Below are 22,275 nucleotides of genomic sequence, written 5' to 3'. Positions count from 1 at the left end.
TTCAGATGCATGTTTTTTGGTCTATTAACTCAGAAGAGATCTTTGCAGTTGGGAGTATTAACTCAGAGAGAAGGGATCTTTTTAGACTTAACCCTGGAAAAGAAGTTGTAGCACAAAGCTTTCCTAGACTGGGTCTGTTTCCTTAGACGCGAGGGATCTATCTTTGCGGCTAACTGTGCCATAGGAGTTGTAGCGTAAGCTTTCATAGACATGCTCTACTTCCTCTAAAATGTGCAATAATTGTACAATAATGACAACCACGTCTGAAAAACGTGGCGTTGTTGTGCCAATATTCACAGGATATCGCTGGAGTATAGTGCTAATATCCCGTTTCTTTTCCAGTGGGATAAACTCCTATGTCTTTGAATTGTACCGCCTTGTTGTTGTTGTTGTTGTGTGCCTTCAAGTCATTCCTGACTCATGGCGACCCTATCATGGGGTTTTCTTGGCAGGGTTTGTTCAGAGGAGGCTTGCTCTTGCCTTCCCCTGAGGCTGAGAGAGTGTTGTTTGCCCAGAAATGGATTTAGATTTTCGAGCCAGGAGTCGAACCCTAGCCAACAGAGTCACAGTTTAAAGCAGTGGTCCCCAAACAGTGCTCTTTCAGGGGATTTTGGACTCCAGCTCCCAGAATCCCCTGCCCTTGGCCAACACGGCTGAGGCTTCTGGGAGCTGAAGTCCAGTTTGGGGACCACTGGTCTAAAGGCTGAAAGCACTGCACCGATGCCTTTTTGAACTGGGTTGTACTGGCAGTTACTTTCCAGCGAAGATGCAGAAGGGCTCTCCCTGAATTAAGATGACCCTTTTATTATCTCCTGCCTCCCTTCCCTTATGAAGACTACTTAGGATTCATCTACACTGTAGAAATAATGCGCTGCTTCATCTGCCATCGCTCCATCCTACAGAATTGTGGGATTTGGAGGTCTTTTTAGCCTTCTCTTTGGCAGAGAAGGCTAAAAAGACCTTGTAAAACTACCAATCCCAGAGCCACAAAGTGGAGTCAACCCGCTTTATTTCTATAGTGTAAATGCATCCTTACTTGTTATGGGGATAGAAATCAGAGACATGGCCCTGTTAGCCTGGAATATCAGTATTGGAAAGGGATCTTGTAGTACCTTTGAGTTGTAGTTGTAGTACACACTGGGGTAGGCTTGGTCTGCTTGTTCAGACGCAAGGGATCTTGTAGCCCCTTTGACTCTAGCCGAGTGAAAGAAGTTGTGCCATGAGCTTTTATAGGCTTGGTCTATTTCCTCAGATGCTGGGGATCTTCTAGACTAACCTTTGAGACTAACTGTGCGAAAGGAGTTGTGGCATGAGCTTTGGTAGACTTGGTGAGTACCCAGACTCAATCACAACAGAGTTGTAGACCCATCAAAGCCTTTTCCAGAACAGTCAAGGATGGGTTTCCCCTTGTTCTTTCAGGGCATGCGATGGGTTATAAATATTCTAAGCCGTTTACACACTGCTGTAAAATGTGTTTTTGTTCTTCTTTGCCATCGAGTCAGCTTTGCCTTGTGACTATGAATCAGAGACCTCCAGGATCCCCAGTCATCCTCAGCCCTGCTCAGACCTTGCAAACTTAGGGCCATGGCTTTTTTAATGGAGTCAAAGCCATCTGTGATGCAGTCCTCCCTTTTTTCCTCTGCTGCCTTCCACTTTATCAAGCATTATTGTCCTTTCCAGTGAGCCATAGCAAATCATGTTATGTCCAAAGTACAAACGCCTCCATTTAGTCATTTCGGCTTCCAGGGAGAGTCCGGGCTTAATATTCTCAGGAACCCTTTATTTATTGGTTACTCAGCCGGTTTACAAACTCTCATCCAGCACCACGTTTCAAGGAGTTGCTTGTAAACTACATGTATATTCAGACCAGGCTTCCTCTCCAGCTTTCCAGCGTGTGTCGATGGAGACTAAGAACTGAGCAGGGAATATAATGCAAACGATGGCTTGGGGACTTTCACGGGAGGAGGGAGAAGGGAAGGCCTATTTCCTCCTTCAAGTATGGGGTGAAAGACACAAGTAAGTACTGTAGTATGCAAAAGGATCTTGTAGCTTCTTTGAGAGGGTGAAAGAAGGTGCCACATAAGCTTTTGCAGAGTTGGGCTACTTCCTCAGATGTTTGGGGCAACGCTTCACCTCACACACCTGAAAAAGTAGACTAAGGTCCAAGACACACTGCAGAAATAGTCCAGTCTGAGACCACTTTAAGTGCCTGGGCTCAATGCTAGAGAAATCTGGGAGCATTGAGCCTTCTCTGTCGGAGAGCTGTGGTGCCACAATGAACTACAATCCCAGGATTCCCTAGCACTGATCCAGGGCAGTTACAGCAGTCTCAGGTTGGATTATTTCTGCAGTGTGTTTTGGACCTTAGTCTCAAAGGTGCTACAAGATTTCCCCCAGATGTTTTGGATTTCAGTTCCCCTAATCCAGGGGTTCTTAATCTGCTGTCTATGACCCCCCTCCAAAGTTTCGAGAGACATCATGAATTGAGTTCAAAGTATTTTCCCCCCCCCCTTTAGACTTTCTTCTTATTACTTCATTTTTCTTTCTCACAGTCAATTTTAAGGGTAAACTTTAATCTTTTCAAATGCTGTAATTTTAAAAAAGATTCCAGACTAGTCTATGTGGATGAAGTCAGTTTCCAGTTTTACATGTGCAAAATGTGTAGAAACGTTGAAATGTATTTTTCCGGGGAGGGAAAATCTACAACTGTTTCAGGTCCTTATGGCTTCCGCGATTCCAAAGAAAGAAAGATCTACTCTCCTGATCCCTCAGGATTTGCTATAGTAGCCATGGCTGATGGCAGTTGTACCCCAAAACAGGTGGAAAGCCTGGATTAGTTCAAGCAGACTTACTGTTTTGTATTAAATGTACAAGACTGTGCTTTGTGCCTAGTGCCAAACTACTAGAGTTGAGTTGTGTGTGTGATGTTAACATTCATAAAGACAAAACTGTTGAATGAGGATGTTACATTTAAAATTTCTCCATTATGGTTCAAGGTATGAACTTATAAACACGTCCCACCCTCCGCATGGGCGCATGTTTTCCCCTGCGGTTTCCCGAATTTGGCGCACATTTGGCAGCTCCCATTTCTTCTTTTTCATTGTGCGCTCACAGTGTCCAGCCCATTTCTGGCATTTATTGCCTCACATGCTGCTAGTGATATTAAAACAGAAGTTTGGCTTCCTATTTTTAGGTTGCAGCGGTTCACGCACACATTTTCATTTCTGTTCCTGAATCTTGGGCTTCTCTGTTCCTGCCACAGACTTGAATGGTAGACTCCGCATTAGTGTGCTCGCTTTGTATCTCTGTGTGCTGCAGTTGTGAATTATGAAGCTTATTCTTTGCAGGCATGCAAATTCATGCTATATACATACAGCATTTGCCATGTCTACAGTCTGCTTACTTTGAGTATGTGCCTTAGTTTTGAATGATAAAAACTAATTAGGAAACTCTTCATGGTATTGAAGAGTCATGTTTTGTTTCTATTTTGTTACACTTATTTTGGAGCACTGTCTGTGTTCGTTCTCCAAGACGTAGAGACCTTGGTGTGTGCTTCATTATATGATCTCTGCAGACTTGTCCTTATCTCTTTCCTGGTGTTGTAAAACAGAGAGGATTCACTTTTTGATTTGGCTTGTGTTGTTTGCAGATTAAATACACTGGCTTCAGGGACAGACCGCATGAAGAGAGACAAGCCAGGTTTCAGAATGCTTGCAGGGATGGACGGTCTGAGATAGTAAGTACACACACTTGTATTCTTTGCTTTTGTGAAATGTACTCCTCTCTGCTCTGGAGGCACAGTCCCACTTCGAACTGGAGTAAATGGCAAGAGGCTTAGGAAGCTGTCCCAAGATTTAGTCACGCTAGTCTGCCAGTATGAAATAAGTGTACTGAACTTTAATTCCTAAAGGCTTCCCCCTAAATTGCCCCATTTGTTCTCTTCCCAGGTGTAAGGGAATTAAAATTTTGAATTAATTACCGTCCGCCCTCCTTATCCACGGATGTTGTATCCACGGATTCAAGCATCCACAGCTTGAAAATATTCCAAAGAAGTATACATTCCAAATAGTAAACCTTGATTTTGCCATTCTTTATAAGGGACACCATTTTATTATGGCATTGTATTTAATGGGACTTGAGCATCCATGGATTTTGTTATCCAAGAGGGGTCCTGGAACCAAACCTTGGCGGATAACAAGGGCCCACTGCATTAAAAACCCAACTGTGACCTGTTTTTGCAAACATGCTGTCATTGTCACCAGTCAAGTTCAGCACCTGACAGCTCTTTTGATAGAATGGTTGGCTAATATTTTAAGTAGGAACTGAGTATTTTAGAATCTCAAGTACTACTTAACAGTATTTATTGCTGATGGCTGTAAAATAAAATCTTTGGTAGTCTAGATACGGTAAATTATTTAATAATAATAATAATTATTATTATTATTATTATTATTATTATTTATATCCTGCCTCTTCCGCTTTGAGAGTCGAGGCGGGTAACAGCAAAGTTAATACAATATACAACAATAAAAACAACAAGCCCCACAAGACCCCGGCCCAACCCTCCCTCCCAACTATAAAATTAAACAGTAAAAGATGGTTAAAAAGTACATAACAACGTAACTCCAGCAGTGTCTAATAACAATATTAGACGCTGAGTCTAATAGCTAGTCCTGAGCCTGAGTGCTTCATAATTAGATGAATTTGGGAGGAGGAATTACATGTTGGAATGATATTTCTACGCTCTTTCCTTTCTCCACCATAATGCTTGCCTCTAATATATAGTGAGGTGCAAACCAGCTCACACCCAACACAATTTGTGTTGCTTCTGGTGTCTTTGCGCATGGTTCTATTTCCCCTGGACAAGAAATAAGGGCTGCTCATATAATGACACAGTGGAGAAATCCAAGGTTTTGTGTAGCAGTGATTGGTAAACAGTACAGTGTGTGTGTGTGTGTGTAAACACACACAGAGACACACATACTTTTGCCCTCCGTCTTCTCTTTCCCTTGGAAACCATAGATAGAAACTCTGGGTTCACAGTTAATGCCAGTGATGCAGAATTCCCTTACCAAACAATTACATGAATTAATCTAATATAAGTTTAGATTTGTACAATACATCATAGGTTCCCTTCAGCAAAAGACTTTACAGAAAGCTTTACATTAATATTGTTGTACAACATTAAATCCCAAGCTCAGGTGCTCCATCTGCAATCCTTGCTTTGGTTATGCAGAAGTAACCTTGGTATCCTACTGTTGATGTAGTAACCGTTGCCTATTTTGTTTGGTGTGGTGACTCCAACATGAATAGGCAAAAACAATGGCATTAAAGATGATCAAATGTCCAACGCTGCTGCATTATATGAAAGTTTGATATATTAGAATAAGAGTCTAATTGTTATAGGATGGAATATTTCTGAACCCATGCAAAACAACAACAACAAATGCTGCATCAAATGAACCTTTTAGAATAATGTATAAACCTCATGACTGACTTATCTGTGCTCTAGGATGGGTTTTAGAAAGACTGGATATTCTTCATTCGTTTCCTGTAGAACCTCTTTACTGGTTAGGATTGATAATGAATTAATTTAAGGTGTTTTTGATATTTAAAGTATATTGAGTATAACCAAAGAGAAGCTGTATTTTTGGAGTGTTTTTGATTACTACAGTGGTCACTGATTGGAAAATGGATGTGCTTTTCTTTGGTGAGCACATCAGGTAAGTATAAGATGAGGAAAAGATCATAAGAAACCCAATTGATGAATAAGTGTAAATACTTCTTTTTTCCTCTGGAGAAATGCTCCCAACATCAGGCTCAAACATTGGTCCTCTAGGTGTATTTGACTTCAGCTCCCAAGACTGGGACTTCTGGGAGCTGAAGTCCAAAAATCTGGAGAGCCAAAGTTTAGGAACCACTACTCTAGTGCAATGTGAAATGTACTGTATATGTTGTCCTCAGTTTCTACTTCCTAAGTGTAAACTGTAAGAGCAGTTTGCAGAGACCACATTTTTAACTTTAACAGAACTTGCAACAGAAATCCCCAAGACGTTCTCAGTCTAAAGCTGCAGCATTTTAACCAAAAAGCTATTTTGAATATCTGCCTTCATTTTCATTCTTACTGCTAGAGTTCCTCCAGTGAGTTTGTGTGATATGTCTTGCATTCTTTCACTTCTTGGTAGTGATGAAGAAAATTTGTCCTTCTTATCATTGGAATACCTATCGTGGCAAGATTGTGTTCTGTCCTTGGTTTCCTACTTTATAAACACTGTACAGAGCTAAGACTCATACGTTATACTCATACGTTGCACTCAGACACAGCAACTTCCTTGGGCAATTATTTAGAACAGGAGAAGGTTGCTCTTAAAATGTTTAGCCGGCTACTGAAGTAGCATTAGACTTCTTGGTAGCACTCTGCAATCATTCATGAAATAGATTGTAATATCTGCAAAAACAATTTCAATAAAATATTGATTCTGTGTTGTATCTGAGGCAGCTAATGGCAAATGTTGTCAAAATGAAATCAGATGTTTGTAACTTAATACTTAAGAAAAATGATGAGTGCATGTTTTTGACTTTGAGTATTCTCTGCGCTGCTCAGCTTTCAGACATAAACTGATGTAAAAATAAATGACTGCCTGCATAATTTATGTAATGTCTTGCTCCCTGATCCTGTTTGTATTGATTTTTCTAAAAGGCTTTTGTGGCCACAGGAACCAATCTGTCTCTCCAGTTTTTTCCGGCCAGCTGGCAAGGGGAGCAGCGGCAAACACCAACCCGAGAGTACGTTGACTTTGAAAGAGAGGGAGGCAAGGTAAGGACAAAAAGTATAGATTATGGCTCTGTAGGTATATTTTCCAGGGGATTTCAAACAGGAATTCAAAGTTATTGTGAGAAATTAATTTGATGTAGGATTCTGTTTTGTTTTGTTTTTAAACTGAGTTTGGGATCACCTACTGAAGCTGGCTCATGGGAGATCCAGGCCACGTAAAACAAAGTACTTCTTTATGCAGTGCCTAATTCAGATCACAGATCTTGTGGGATTCACTGCCCCAAGATGTAATGATGGCTGCCAACTTGGACAGCTTTAGACAGGAATAAATAAATCAATTCATAGACATTTGTGCCATAAACGGCTAATAGTTAGGATAGCTGTGTATTATCTGTGTTATGAGGAATAATATATCTCTATATATAGAGAGATCTTGTAGCACCTTTGAGACTCACTGAAAGAAAGAAGTTGGCAGCATGAGCTTTTGTAGACTTACGTCTACTTCCTCAGATGCATTTGGACCAAATGCGTCTGAGGAGGTAGGCTGAAGTCTAGGAAAGCTCATGCTGCCAACTTCTTTCTTTCAGTGAGTTTCAAAGGTGCTACAAGATCTCTACATACTGATTCTACAGACTAACACAGCTATATCTTTGAATATATCTCTGTCTATCAGTTGTTGGAGAACTTAGAGAGTGGAGTTGCACTCTTGTCCTGTTGGCAACCTGTGTGACCAGAATCTTGGACTCTTGGATAGACTCTTGCTCTGATCCAGCATGGCTCTTCTTATATACCTGTTGATATTCCTTGAAGGTTTTAATGACAACCAGTTTCCTAAATGCATCTGAGGAAGTAGACTAAAGTCTATGAAAATTCATGCTGCCAACTTGGTTCTTTTGGTTAGTCTCAAAGGTGCTACGGGATCTCTCTAAAATACTGATTCTACAGACTAACATGGCTATATCTTTGAATTCAGTTGCCTGTTGGTTTACGGCAGTTAAAACCCTACAATATATATGTTATACTGTACTGTGATTTTTATGTAAATGTAGCCGCTTAATGATTTTGACACAGATTTTACAGTACGTTAAGAGATAATCTTCGGGAACGATTCATCCTTGCCTCTGGCCTTGGAACGAATATAGAAGCCCTCACTTTCTGGGAAGTCTATGAGTAACTCAGTGCGCCAGAGGATCATGGGATTGGGACACCATTAATATTAGAGCGGGTACATATACCCAACAGTATGCTACATTTATTTTAGCTTTACCATTTCCAACAGATAGTCCACACTTTCTAAAATCATTCTTTTAAAGTCCTACTTTAGCTGCTTTAGTCACAACACTGCAGATAAGTGACTATTTTGCATGGGAACCAAAATGTAATCTTTCTGTTTGCACAATACAGATATCTCTATTGGGCTTTTGTACATTTTTAGTATTTTATATACTCCCCACTCCCCCCCCCAAAAAAAACCAACCCCTGTAAAACAGCAATTAATGCATATTATGGATTATTTCTAAAGGAAAACAGCTATCCTTTTCTATATACAACTCCCATCATTGAACAGTGAAACACAACATGGCATAGAAGGATATTGTGTGCTTGGAAGCGAGAGCAGATAAGAAGCAATGAGGAAGCTAACATGGAAAATAAACATGGAAAATATATTACTATTTCCATGAAGTATTTTTCTCTACCATGAGAAAAGGAATAAACACTCTTGCTGTTTATGGGTGATGAAATAGTAGCTGAACTACTCCCTAAATGATTTTGGTAACATTTGGGAATGGCAAAAGTTCTACACATGGAAATTATAAGAGTTGTAGTATGGAACTGATTGAAGATAGGAAATATATGAACTTTTTTTTTTGCGGAGTTGTGGGTGTTCTGTTTCCTGATCTTAGGGAACTAGCAAATGAATGGATTTTTATGACCAATTTATGCTAACTTTTAACTACCCTAATCCATTATTTTATGTACTTGTACAAGAACAGGATTGTGTGAGCTAGGAGCCTACCAATATTAGGTATGGCCATTTTTGTAACATGGCGATATCACAATATATAATATCTTAACATTGCAAAAATTGTCATAAATGTAAACCACAAGTTTATGGGTTTCATATTAAACAGTTCACCTGAACTGATAAATCCAACTAAAGTGTTTACTGGAGAAAGACTTCTGTGTAAGTACAGCTCTATGGCAGACCAGCCACATTTATCTGAAAGAAGGCATTTATATGAAAACCCGACATTGTTTCTCCTGGATTAAGTGAGTTTTTTAGCAGCAGATGCATTCAAAATGCCTGTGAACAACAAAGATTCAACCCAGATTCTACCTGGATTATTTTCACGGTCTGGGTAACCCCAAGGAAACATATTGGCAGCCTATACAGTTCCTTTAAGACTGGTGTTACATATATGCCTTTTTATGAGTCAAGCTGCTGAATTTTGTGCTTGTGGCTGCTGGAGTCATTTTCAAAGGAAGACCCACATTGAGTGCATTGCAGTAATATATTTTCATGCAACCAAGGATCCTGAAGGGAGCAAAGGAAGAGGCAAAATTGGAAATACCAAAACAGATAAAGCAGTGGAAGAAGGGGAGGGGGAAGCCCTCTGCAAGCAATGGAGAGCATTTTTGAAGAGCGGACTATTTCTTCCCGACAGCTTGCTAGTGTGGAAGAAAAGGCAGAGGAAAGAATGAGAAAGGGTTGTCAGAGGGAGAGACAGAAGGGCTGCTCTTGCCCACTGTAAGATTTTCTTACAGCTTATCCCTGCGGAAATCAAACTCTTGGTGGTAAAAAAAATAGTTCCCCACCATTATTCTTACAGATTCATGTTACCCTGTAAGATTTATTTGCTTCAATAACTTTTCTTTTTGAGACTAAATGCTGTAATGTTAGTGTTGTCCTCAAGGAACCTCTCTGCTTTCTTTTCAGTGCAGCAGGAAACTCAATCTTCTATTCCTAGTAGTCAAAATGTCATCTCTTGAGTGACATTATTCCAGAAATGTGTAGAACATTGGCTATTCCTGTGTGGTTTGTTGTCCAGATGTGTGGCAGTGTGCCAGTTGGCAACCATGGTGGTCTTGCCATGAATAAGTGCTTAAGCGAAAACATTGCAGTTCATCTGTAGACTTTTATTTATTCATTCTCCTTCCCCACCTCACTGGGTTACGCTATTCCTTCTATTTATAGATTAGAGGAAGTCCTCTTAACAGGTTTTAATTACAATTCTTCTGTTTATGGCATTTTTAGAAACTAAGGAATGAAGGACATATCCTTGCTAGTTTCTATATTGAAAGCATTTGTTGCTTTCTGTGCAATCCATCTGCCTTCCTTTTTCATGTCTTCTGCAGCCACATAAACAAACAAATATGGAGTTGTAAGGAAGTTTGTCTCTGTGTGTGTGTGTGTCCTCAGTACCTCTGAGACTGAAACATATGGGCCTAAAACTCAGTAGTGAATACTGTTGGGCCCTTTGGGGTATGACCGTTAGGGTAATCTTTTAGGGCAGGGAACCGTCTAACTAAAAGATTGTATGTACAGCGCTGTGTAAATTTACAGCGCTTTATAAATAAAAGTTAATAATAATAATAATAATAATAATAATAATAATAATAATAATATAGACTCCAGTACTGTCTTCAGTTGCAGCGTTGTCTAACTAGCACAGAAGAAGCTACTGTCAGATACTCACTTGTGTATCATAACTGTCTTTACGGAGCCCTCAGATAGTTAAGAAAGAGGGGGTGGCCCTGCTATCTGATCAATGAGGTATGAAAATGAAGGAAACGAAAGACTAAATGAACACTAATGTGGAGGAAGAGGAGAACAGCAAAATGCAAAAGAATAGAGGTGGAGAAGGAGAGGAGCCAAAGGCCTGTTACAGAATGCCAAAATAAAGCTGCTTCGGGTCTCTTTGGAGGTATGCTATTTAAATGATGCATGGGTCCTAAGAGTCGGGAGGTCGCGCCAAAGCCACACTCCATTCCTAAGCACTGGAGTGCAGCTTTGGTGCACCTTCCGGATTCTTAGGGTGCATGCATCATTTAAACAGCATACCTCCAAAGAGACCCGAAGCAGCTTTATTTTGGCAGTCTGTAACAGGCCAAAGAGTTTCTACCTCATTTAGTGCTGGGTCCTTCTACTAGTTTGTGATACTGGGGACCCCAAGTTACTTATTTGTTTCCTCCCTGTAAAAATAACTACTGTTCCAGTGTAGGAGATTCCAGAGCGACTTGCGGGAAAGAAGTGTCTACTGCAGTACAGTACATTCAAGAAAAGCATGTGTTGGGATCTTTCAAGTCTTGATGCATCATGACAGAAAACTGGGACTGAAATCTGCAAGAATAGAAATTAGTAAGATCATCAACTCGATCATAAGGGTAGTTGAAGACACAGTCTATTACAAAGGCAGACAAAATGGTGGATTTCAATCATAGAAGAAGTATTCACTCAGGCAGACCGTGTGAGAGAGAAAAAGAAGTTTTCAGGAAGTTTGAAAGGGGTTGAGAGGTGACATGCAAGATGTAGCTGATAAGAGAGTATGGTGCAGTAGCTTATTGAACCTTCAGTATTGGTAAGAGAAGGGAAATGAGAGACGGGGTGTTTGTTGTGGTTTTTGAAAGAGTGACGAAAATAATGAAAATTAATAGAGGAATAGAACGAATTGAAAGAACAAGTAAAATAATTATTTCCTTCTTTATGCCTTGTCAGTATCACGCAGAAGGTATTGATAATATAAGAATATGGAAGGAGCAGAGGATTTGTGTGGGAGATTCCAGAGAGACTGGCAAGAAGGAAGTGAACATGGGACTATTACAGGCTTCAGGAAGAGAGAAAGGGCTGTGGTGTATCAAAGAAGATATGAGTTTGAGTGTTGAAAACCTTAATGGAGAGGTGTTGGGAAAGCACTTCTGAGGCAAATGCAAAGAGGAAACTGTCTTCAGGTTGGCTAATACAAGGTGGGTAGTAGGTGACTAGCTTTTCTTGCAGTGGGCATAGGCCATTGTCCTTTTCTCTGCAAGTAACCAAAAAAACAGATGTGCTGAAAGTGTTGATTACTTTGGAGCCAGAAGGGAGATGGATGTTTATATACTGCCAAGTTCCCATGCCTGCAGAACAGAGAGTGGGAAAGTCTCTTGATGGTCCATAGCACTTGATGAAAAGTAGCATGTTTTGCTCTTCACAAGCAGTTTCTACTAGTCTACGTTTCCAAGACAAAGGGGTGGCTTCAAGTCAGGATGTTGGCTAAACATTCAGAAAGACGGGAACGTCTTCCTTGGCGACAAAACACATAAAGGAAGCTGAAGGTCAAGATTAGCATCACCAAATATAGCTCTAGATGGCAAAGATATAAATCGAAGCCCTGGAAGACCAAAAACACAGGAGGAAAATGATGATGGTATTTACCTAACCCAGTGTGCTGGAGTTAACCACTGTTTCTTGATTAAACTTGTACGTTTGGCACAAGCGTGGTTTTTCTACCCCGTATCTTATAGAGGACTGAAGAGTTCTTTGTCTTATATCTGTCAATCTTTATCTAGTATAGTGGTTCTCAACCTTTGGTCCTCTAGATTTTTGGGACTTCATAGTGACCTCAGCACTCTCTAAGCAGTTTACAATGGGTAAGCCAATTGCCCTCAACAAGCTGGGGACTCATTTTACTGACCTATGAAAAGATGGATGGGCGAATCAACCTGGAGCCCTCTGGGATCAAACTCACAACATCTTTTGCTCCATTACAGCGTAAGCACTTTGCACAGGTTGACTAGGGTTTCAGTTTAAAGGCTCCTGCGGCAACAGTTAGTGGCCGACATCCGACTACTAGTCCCACTTAGAGTTGACTAGTCCCAGTATAGACTTTCTATATGTTCTGGCTACCATTCAGCAATTGATTCCATGGGTCAACACTGGTTGGGACCTGACATGTTGACATCCATCAAAGAGGATTGTTGTGGTGGGACCACCCTCAGTTTTTGAAAGTGCTGAGAAAGGATTTCCTCTGAATGGCTCAAGATGGACAGTCATTAGCGCGTCTGGCTGTATCAAACACTCCTGAACAACATTGGTTAGAAATAAACCAGTCTTTACTTTCTCTCTAATGAACTGTTCTTTACTGCGAGTGATGTTTAGTAAGACTGCATAATTGGAAATGAGAGTGTAAGTGTTTAGGGACCGGTATGATTCAGGGACAGGTGGGATCAACATCCAGACATAATTGCTAGGCTTACCAAAAAGACAGGCAGTTCACTGTGTACTTATGAATAGGGAAAGCTGTCTGTGATGCATCTTGGGCAGTGACTCACACCTGAGTGTCTTCTGCAAGAATGCATGCTAGGCATGTTTGCTGGGAATACGGTTGAAAACAAATTCCAGTGCAGTGTTCCTGCCTTTCCATTTCCCCATGGTGAATGTTAGTGTGCTGACTCATGGACTGATGGGTGGTGACTGGTGAACTGCATGCAGTTTGTTGAGTTAGAAATGGCTCAGTTGTCCTAGAAAGAAAAGAAAAAAGAAACACTTCTATCTTGATTTTAACATATGAGGATGAGATGCAGTGTTGCCATACTCATTTAGTTCATGCCTTTTTGTAGAAAATGAAGTGGCATAAAGTAATGGGTGCTTTGAAAAAAGTCTTTGAACTGGGTCTAGTGGGGTTACTTTCCATCAAGGATGCTGAATGGCTCTCCATGAATTAAGATGGCCTTTTAATGTTTTTTCTCCCTTCTCTTATGTATACTACTTAGGGTACATCTACATTGTAGAAATAATGCAGTTTGACACCACTAACTGCTATGGCTCCACCCTACAGAATCCTGGGATTTGTAGTTTGGTGAGTGAGACTTAGGCCCTGTACAGACAGGCCAAAATAAGGGTGCTTCGGGTCACTTTGGAGGCATGCTGTTTAAATGATGCATGCGTCCTAAGAGTCTGGAAGCCACACCAAAGCCACAGTCTAAGGACTGCAGCGTGGCTTTGGTGTGGCTTCTGGACTCTTAGGATGCATGCATCGTTTAAATAGCATACCTCCAAAGTGACCCGAAGCACCCTTATTTTGGCCTGTCTGTACCGGTCCATAGTCAAGGTGACCCAGTAGGTTCTCATGGCTGAGCATGAATTTGAACCCTCCAGAGTCCTAGTCCAACACCCAAACCACTGCGTCAACCTCACGGTGAACATTTTAAAAGTAGTTTTGGTTTATGATTTATGATAAAAACAAATTGAGTGAAATGATTATTTATTTGATGTCTTGAACTTGCTTCAAAGAGCCAAGCTAGCTTTAGGCCTTAGGAGGATGAATACACTACAGCAAAATGAGTCAACTTCTAACAGCAACTGTGACTTTGAACCATAATATTCCAAAGGCAAATTGGAAAGCATAGCCCATCATGGGCTCTCTACAGGCAAAATCCTTTTTACCTGACAGGAGAAAGAAGGTGCTCTTTTAAACTACAATAGGCCCTTGGTATCCAGTGGGATTTGATCCCAGGATCCCCTCATGGATACCAAAATCCGTGGATGCTCAAGTCCCATTCAAAACAGTGGATTAGTAAAATAGTGTCCCTTATGTAAAATGGCAAAAGCAAAGTTTGCTTTTTGGAATTTATAGTTAAAATATTTCAAGCCATGGATAAGGAGGGCTGATTGTACTAAGTAACACAGGAATACTGGGATAGCTGGCCTCACCTTATAAAAGATCTCCCTAAACTCTGTATTCTCCATTTTAATCTACAGCCGAACCTAATATTGTACTTGGGTCTCTTATGTTAGCTTAACTTACAAAAATGTATTTAAAATGTATTTCCTCTACTTTATACTGGGAAAAGGTTTTCTTTTTTCATTTTGTATGACTAAATCTATGCTAACAAGATACTCTACTTTCTTTGGACTAATTTTCATGAAATTAAACTGATAGCGATACTACATTTGGCAGCAGTTGTTGTGAATTGACATCTCTTGGTCAGGATGTCTGTTACAGTAACTTTATTCGATAGCTAGTTTACTTTTAAAAGATTAAGTGGGCTCAGTGTGCAGCATGATGAGTATAAACCAAAAATAGGCTTAGAAATGGAGAGGAAACCATTTTTTTATCTTTAAAAAAAGGAAATGTGGTCAAACGGCTTTAACAAAAACAAGCAGGCAGTTTCTTCCAAAATGTGGACCTCTTCTTCTCTCTCTGACAGAGAGGAAATTGCACTAATATAATCTAAAAGGATGTTTCCACGGGAGGAAAAAGTCAAAGCAAGGGGCTGCAGGTGTTAAACGTACTTGCTTTACTGGAAGACGTGTCAGTTGAGGATGGAGCAATGCGGAGGAAAGTAAAACACGCTCTAGGATTCAAAGACCTCATGGTGATACCTTAATTTTGGTTTTAGGTACCTGTCTGACCTCTTGGACAGATAAATAGATGCAGCCAAGGAATCCATACCTGAGCAGGGCTGTTAATATCAGGATGACTTGGAGGTCTGTTGTTCATAAAGCCCCCATAAACTGAACTCGACTTGACAGCAACCAGCAACAATAACTAGCTCTTTGTGCCGGCTCCGCTGCTCAGCATTTGCAGCTATAAAGTTTTGTGCTGCTACTGTTCTGTGTTTATATGTTCTGGCTGTGCTTATATCTGTAGTTGGGCAGGTTTTTAAAAAATATTGTAAGCCCTCTGAGTATGAACTCTTTTGATAAATAACACATTGTATTCATTGTATTCTTTAAAACCAAATTTCTCATATCTTTACTTGCTCTAAACGCAGAACCATTTGAGCTGTGTTTGAATTAGAGTGAACATTTGCTCCGAGAACCAAAGGGTATAATTCTGTTTTAAGATTACTGTATTTTTAAATTTTATTAGTTTGGGAGAGCTATGTTACTGCATTTTAAATACAGTAAAATCTCAAATGCATACGTGATCCTCTTTAAAATAAATGTCTGTTGAGCCCCTTTTCTCTCTGCATGTTATGGAACATCTTCTTCTTGCTCTAAGATGGGTAGATCTGTCCGTTCTGGGTTTTCTTTTTCAATTCAGATGTTTTCATTCTCAAGTTTTAAAATGTTGAAATATGCAAATGTTGACACATTCTTATCAATGTGAATGGAACAAATCCTTGTCTGTCTTTAGGGTTCCCACAAAAACATGTTGTTTGGACACGCTAGTCCAGCTGTTGGCTCAAAGACCATACAAAGTGCAGGTCTGCTGTACTCACAACTAACAACTAAAGAAAGCAGGATTGTCACTGTGTTTCACTGATTGGTATTCTGTCCTCCTGCTTCTCAAAGAGACTCAATAACATTGAGCATAAAAGTTCTTTAGTCACAGCATTTCCCCCCTTTTAACCACTTCCTTGTTGAGAGAGATGCTCTTGGAGCAGAACAAAAATTGTGCTGCATTTTCATCTTAGCAGAGATGTATGCTAAGACACTCTACCATAACTCTTGCCTTTACATCCTTTTTGACCTGTGTGTGTTTTCTTAGCTCCCCATAGCTACCATTTACTGTAGTTCCCTCCTCATCCATCCAGCCTTTAGGATGTACACAAACAGTAATGCCTGCTGGAGTTTAATAAGTTGTTTGGCATTGTTTTCTTTTGCGTTATCCTTTACATCCTTTGTTACTTGCCCCTAAGTTTTACCCTCAACTTATCCACGGGCCATATCAAAATTCATAATTTTGGCCCCAAAACCTGCCCTCGGCGTATACAAAACACAAATATATACGGTACTTCTTGCTTGTTGTCCTACTGGACTGAGGCAGTTCTGGTCCAAGAAAAACTAGCATCCCAATTTTTAAACTACCTGTGGAAATCCAAAGCTGTCTTTAAAAAACTTGGGCTGATGTCCAGCCACCACGGTTCCTGTCTTTGCTCCTCCATAAAGGGCAATGATACCTGAGGAAGATTTTGGGATGGAGAGTATAATCTAGTTTCTTACCCAAATGCAAAGCACTGAAAACAGTGTATGAAACATTTCTTCAAATGTTAATGTGCCCAGGAAGAGTCCCTCAAAGGCTGGTAAGTTGTGCTCCTCACTTTGGTCTCTTCTTGCGATCGCTTTACAGAAACGTCTTGGTCTTGGCTGGCCACACTTTAAAACAAAGTCTGGCTTCCAAAGAAGTGCTTGAATTCTCACAAGGGATCAGTGGAATGTTTGATGATTAATTTTCTTTCCCTTTATTTGTCCAGCTGGTCCCAATGCTTGATACCAAGGCAGCTTTAAAATCCCCGGAGTTTCAAATGCAGTGGTATAAGGTGGTTGAAGAGAAATGTGTTCAACTCTCATTTAGGCTCACATAAGTTTCACCTCAACATTAGGAGGAACGTCCTGAGAGTAAGGGCTGTTCGACAGTGGAACAAATTCCCTCGGAGTGTAGTGGAATATCCTTCCTTAGAGGTTTTTAAGCAGAGGCTGGATGGCCATCTGTCGGGGATGCTTTGATTTAGATTTCCTGCATGGCAGGGGTTGGACTGGATGGCCCTTGCAGTCTCTTCCAACTATGATTACCTAAGACTTTGCCAGTATGTGCTGGACTAATTCGACTTTGGTCTCATTCAACAAGGCAATTGTGTTTCAACCGTTTCCCCCCAACCCCCATTTCTTAAACAAACTGTTTCTGGGAACATAATTTATTGTGCCAAACCACATTTACAAGGAGAAGTTCCTATGATCTGAGCACTTTGGAAGACTTTAATGTCCAAATACAAGGCAGTACACTCCCCTGACAAACAGATGCTTATTTCACGGCTCTTGTTTACTAGATGCAAGAAAGGTAATAGGCAAAAGTACATGGGCACCTGTACACAGCACAAGCAGTTGCATAATATTGGTAGGAAGCATAATTTTAAAGTCAGAGTCTAGGTGGTTTGTCAGGTCTTAACACTCTTCCGTTTCACACATTTGAAACGGAGCAGAGTTGCTGTTTTAATGGTCAGTTCTACATGTAGAATAGCACTGTGGAAACTTAAGATAAAATAGGAGGTGAGAATAGTTAAAGGGCTCCATAGAACTGCAAGACAGCTTGTTCTGATGTTTCTCAAGTAGGAGTACTATGCCAGTTTAATCAAACTTTGGTTACAATTAAAATAGGAATGCCATCTTAAGGGTCTTTAAAGAATATAGCCTTTGTTGACTGCTGTTGACAAAATAGGCTCTTATCTCCTGATCTCTCTCTGGCAGCTGTTCCTCTCAAGCCTGCAAAATCCCCCACCCTCTTTCCCTTTGCTTCCCTTAACTATGATTCATGGTTGTATCAGAACACATTTTAACCATGGTTATTGCTAATCCAAAACTGAAGCCAACCTCATTGTAAAAGAATGCTAAATGTAAGCTTCCATATATATTATATTCGGAGATGAAAAAGCTCCAATATAATTACTGAAATGGCTTAGGTGAAAGATCTTCTTTCTCATCCATGCTTCTGTCTCTTGCCCACTGCCATCACCATCATCTTTGTTCCACTTTCTTTCCTTCCCTACACAAAATCCAGTCATTTTATTATGACCCCTCCTTCCCTCTTATTTGTTGATTTGCTATCATACCTATTGCTGTTGCTACTGCTGCATATTTGTGTGCTGGGCTGAAGTACATGGAAGAAGGCCTAAAGTGAGCTCCCTTTTACCAAGTTGTGTTGAAATTTCACCACTTTGTCCAGGGATCTTTCCTGTAGAACAGATTGCATAGGAAACCAGCTATTGTCATCCTGAATTAGACATGGACTTTTTTTTGTGGTTCTGACATTTGGCTTCCTAGTTGATACAAGAGACAAGGATAGAAAAGCAACAGTCAAGGGTTCGGTCCCTAGGGCTTGTTGGCCTGGTCTTGGCACAAGTATACTAGTTTCACCAGCTTGGTCAATATCAATGTCTTGAAACTATCATGCATGAACTACTATTTTGGTGTGTATGTATGTAGGGGGGTAATTCTGACTAGGTGTGGCAAATGGGTACTGCTATTCGGGGCCAACTGTATTGAGTATATTAATTTGATGATACATCTCCTATTTCCACTGTAACATGCTGTGAGAAAGACTTACAAAATCACAGTGTAACACATTATTAGTGTAACACACTAAATCTCACTATGTGACTTCATCTATATATATGCAATCTGCATAAACAGTATACGTCTTTCCTTATTTCAGGTCTATTTAAAAGCACCTATGATTCTTAATGGAGTTTGTGTTATCTGGAAAGGCTGGATAGATCTCCAAAGATTAGACGGCATGGGGTGCCTAGAATTTGATGAAGAACGGGCACAGGTAAGGCAGTTTCAAACGTAAGTCTTTCCTTGCACTAAATTCACTAAATTCTGGAATTATTATTCAGGGGTAATGGGATCCTATAAAGAGAAACGGAAAACACAAGCAACTCCTGTCTTCCTTCACTCTTTTGTAGACCATGGAGAGTGACAAGACTTCTTTCATGTTTGCATGCGTTTTCCATTTCTTCTTTGCGTTTGATGGGGGCTGCATTTTGTATTTGTTTCTGTATCTTCCCTCCATCAGATTTTGACTTTTGCTTTTTCCTGATTGTAATTGAAAATGCTCTTAGTTTTGTGGACTATATGTCTGCCTTTGAGTATTATATAATTCAAGAGGGGACAGTAGAATCTTCCCTGGACTTGTTGGGGCTGCTAAGTTTAGATTACTGCAGGCTTATGATACAGTTTACTGTGTGTTAAAATTATCAACCTACCCGTTTAACATGTACGCTGAACATGTCATACGTAAAGTTGGATTAGATTTGGAGGAAAGAGACAGGAAGATTGGAAGAAGGAACATCAACAACTTAAGATATTAAGATGACACCATGCTACTAGCAACTACTATGACTTTGAACAACTATTGACAAAAATTAAGGGAGAAAGTGCAAAGACTTTATAGTTGAACCTTTTCCTTGGTTTAAAATTCAGGCAGGTATATATCAGATCCTAACTGTGAAATTATGAATACTTCTTTTAAAATAGGATTGAAAGGTCCTTATTTTATTACTCATGGTCTTTAATGAACATCCTGGTGTCACCTGCTTTGGATCTTTTTTCTTCTTTTAAGAAATTAACTTGCCCCTTCATTGTTTTTTCCATGTTCAACATAAACTATATTTTATGCGCTAACCTAAAAATTGCCAAGGAGAGCCCGATACCCTCCTTGAAAGTACAACTTCCTATGGCACATTTGCACATTGTCCTTCAATGCATGTCGCTGAGGTCTTAGCTGGTGTTTATTGATTGACAGATGTTTGTATTAAACTAAGCAAGGCCACAGGGGGGGACTCTTTCACATCATTTCACAAAATAGCTGTAGGCTACAGGAAATGCCTGCGGGGGAAAAGGCAATTTGACATTCTCTCACTACAGACATTTTACTTTAAATTTAAATTTTAATGTGCTTAGTCCCTCGGTGTATTAAAACGTAGCTGAATTCCCTGGAAGAAGACCTTTTCTGTGCCTGAAATTCTTAAGAAACCCTAACTGTTAAAGGTATACCATCAGATCTAGCATTATGTACTTTGGACAATTAAAATTTTCTTTCAAACTTTCTTGAATATAAAAGTAAAAAAAGAGAGTGACCAAACAAAAAAAGATGTCATTTTGTTTCAAATGGTTCCTTTTGTCTACAGAATAATAAATATATATGTATTCAATATAAGCCAACCTTCTGGGAAATCTAAGAACCTGCTCCATTATGAACTTTTAGAAATCAATCCACTGGAAACGTTATGATGGAAGTTACTAATATTTTAATGCTCACCTCAAATGTTATACTTGGGGCTTCATCACCTCCTTATCAACAGAGGAATGAGGAATTTTACTCATATGCACTAATTGAAACTTTTTTCCCTGGATAGTAACAGCAATTGTGTTTAATGCACAATAGGATGTCAACTTTGCTGAGACAACCGAAGATAAAATACCTACTTTAGAAAGTGTAGTTCATTTGGAAATATTACGCCACTTTGGACAGCATTTCTAGACTTGCTCCATTTGCACTTTGTCCTCTTTATTTGTGCATTTCACATTTGAAACAAATTGTGTGCTGACATTTTTGCAGATTTGAATGTTTTGATGCTAGCTCTTAGCCAAACAATATATTGACATTTGCAGCATGTCGTTGTAGGATACCTACTGTAACACAGATATTTACAGAGAGAGAAGGTGTGGTTCTTTGCTTGACTGCAGAGGATTTACTTATGGCTCAACAGGGCCTCATCCTCCACTGCCCCGCACTGTACATTTTCTTTTGTCCCATGATAACCTGGTATTTGTCTGCAAACTAACAAAGACAAGCCTGCAGGAATTCACATGTGGCTTTTTTGCAAACACATGCCAACATTGTGTAATGGGCATATAGACAAATGGAGTAAGATGAGTCACATTATATTATACAACATGCAGAAAGCCTTCTTAGTTTGATAAACTAATATGTTAAATTTGCCCAAAAATCTGAAAAATCATAATGTGGTTTTGGTTCTACATACTGTACATAATAATGTATAAGTCCAGAAATTTTAGTTTAAAAATGGACCTAAAAACCTGGGTCGACTTATCCATGGGTCCATGTAAGTACTGTACTTTAAGTCTTTTCAAGAATCATCTCATTCTCTGAGTAGTGTGGCAGAAGGTGAGGGCTCAGTCCATCCTGGAAGAACCCAAAAGAAGCACTAACCCTCTCTATTATCTGCTATGGCACCAGTTCTGACCTTGTGAAATGCCTGAGTGGGAAAGTGAAGGCAGTTTTTGGTGCTTCCCCTCAAAGGAGGATCGAGAGAATCAGGTTTTGAAGGATTTCAATGAGACATTTGTTTGTCAGTTTTTCTGGGATGAAATCAGGCACAGTTATCACATTAAAGTTAAAGGCTATAATCACTGCTAACATAGGTCCCATACAGACTGCCAAAATAAAGCTGCTTTGGGTCACTTTGGAGGTGTGCTGTTTAAATGATGCTTGTGTCCTAAGAGTCCAGAAGCTGCACCAAAGCTGCGATCCAGTCCTTAGGACTGGAGTGTGGCTTTGGCGTGGCTTCCGGACTCTTAAGATGCATGCATCGTTTAAAGAGCATACCTCCAAAATGACGTGAAGCAGCTTTATTTTGGCCTGTCTGTATGGGGTCATAGTCACCATTTTCTTTGCTTTGCCTTTACATCCTTTCTGATATATGTGCGTTTTCTTAGCCCCACCTGTACTTGGTTGCCTCCCCAACATATCGCACAGCTACCATTTACTGTAGTTCCCTCACCCATCCAGCCTTTTGGGTGATTGCTAACAGTTATTCCTGCCAGATTTTTTCTTTAGTATCATTTACCTTCGCTTTGTCCTTTGTATCCTTTCTTACACGCCTCTAAGTTTTACCCTTTACTTATCCATGGGTCATATCAAAATTCATAATTTTGGCCCCAAAACTTGCCCTCAACTTATATACGAGGTCAATTTATAGTATATATGGTCACCATCTCCTTGAAGTATCTTTTTTTGCGTTTACCCTAGAGCTACCTCGGGTACCGTTAAATA

The 22,275-nt window shown here is 40.0% G+C and overlaps 1 protein-coding gene across 3 annotated transcripts in view; it reads left to right on the top strand.

Annotated features, from left to right (window-relative positions):
• The window catches only part of CBFB (core-binding factor subunit beta), a 31,195-nt gene that overhangs the window by 2,444 nt on the left and 6,476 nt on the right, over positions 1-22,275 (top strand). For all 3 annotated transcript variants that reach the window (XM_089540920.1, XM_089540922.1, XM_089540921.1), the window contains exons 2-4: positions 3,650-3,736; positions 6,701-6,817; positions 18,910-19,026. In XM_089540920.1, coding sequence (XP_089397046.1) covers positions 3,650-3,736; positions 6,701-6,817; positions 18,910-19,026 — 321 coding nt within the window. The remainder of the gene's footprint in view (positions 1-3,649; positions 3,737-6,700; positions 6,818-18,909; positions 19,027-22,275) is intronic.

This window comes from Sceloporus occidentalis, unplaced genomic scaffold, assembly GCF_023333645.1.
Source record: "Sceloporus occidentalis isolate IW3139 unplaced genomic scaffold, rSceOcc1.0.p SCAF_10, whole genome shotgun sequence".
Lineage (NCBI taxonomy): Eukaryota > Metazoa > Chordata > Lepidosauria > Squamata > Phrynosomatidae > Sceloporus > Sceloporus occidentalis.
Note: the sequence above shows the minus strand (reverse complement) of the source record. Positions and strands in the feature narration are given on the sequence as shown.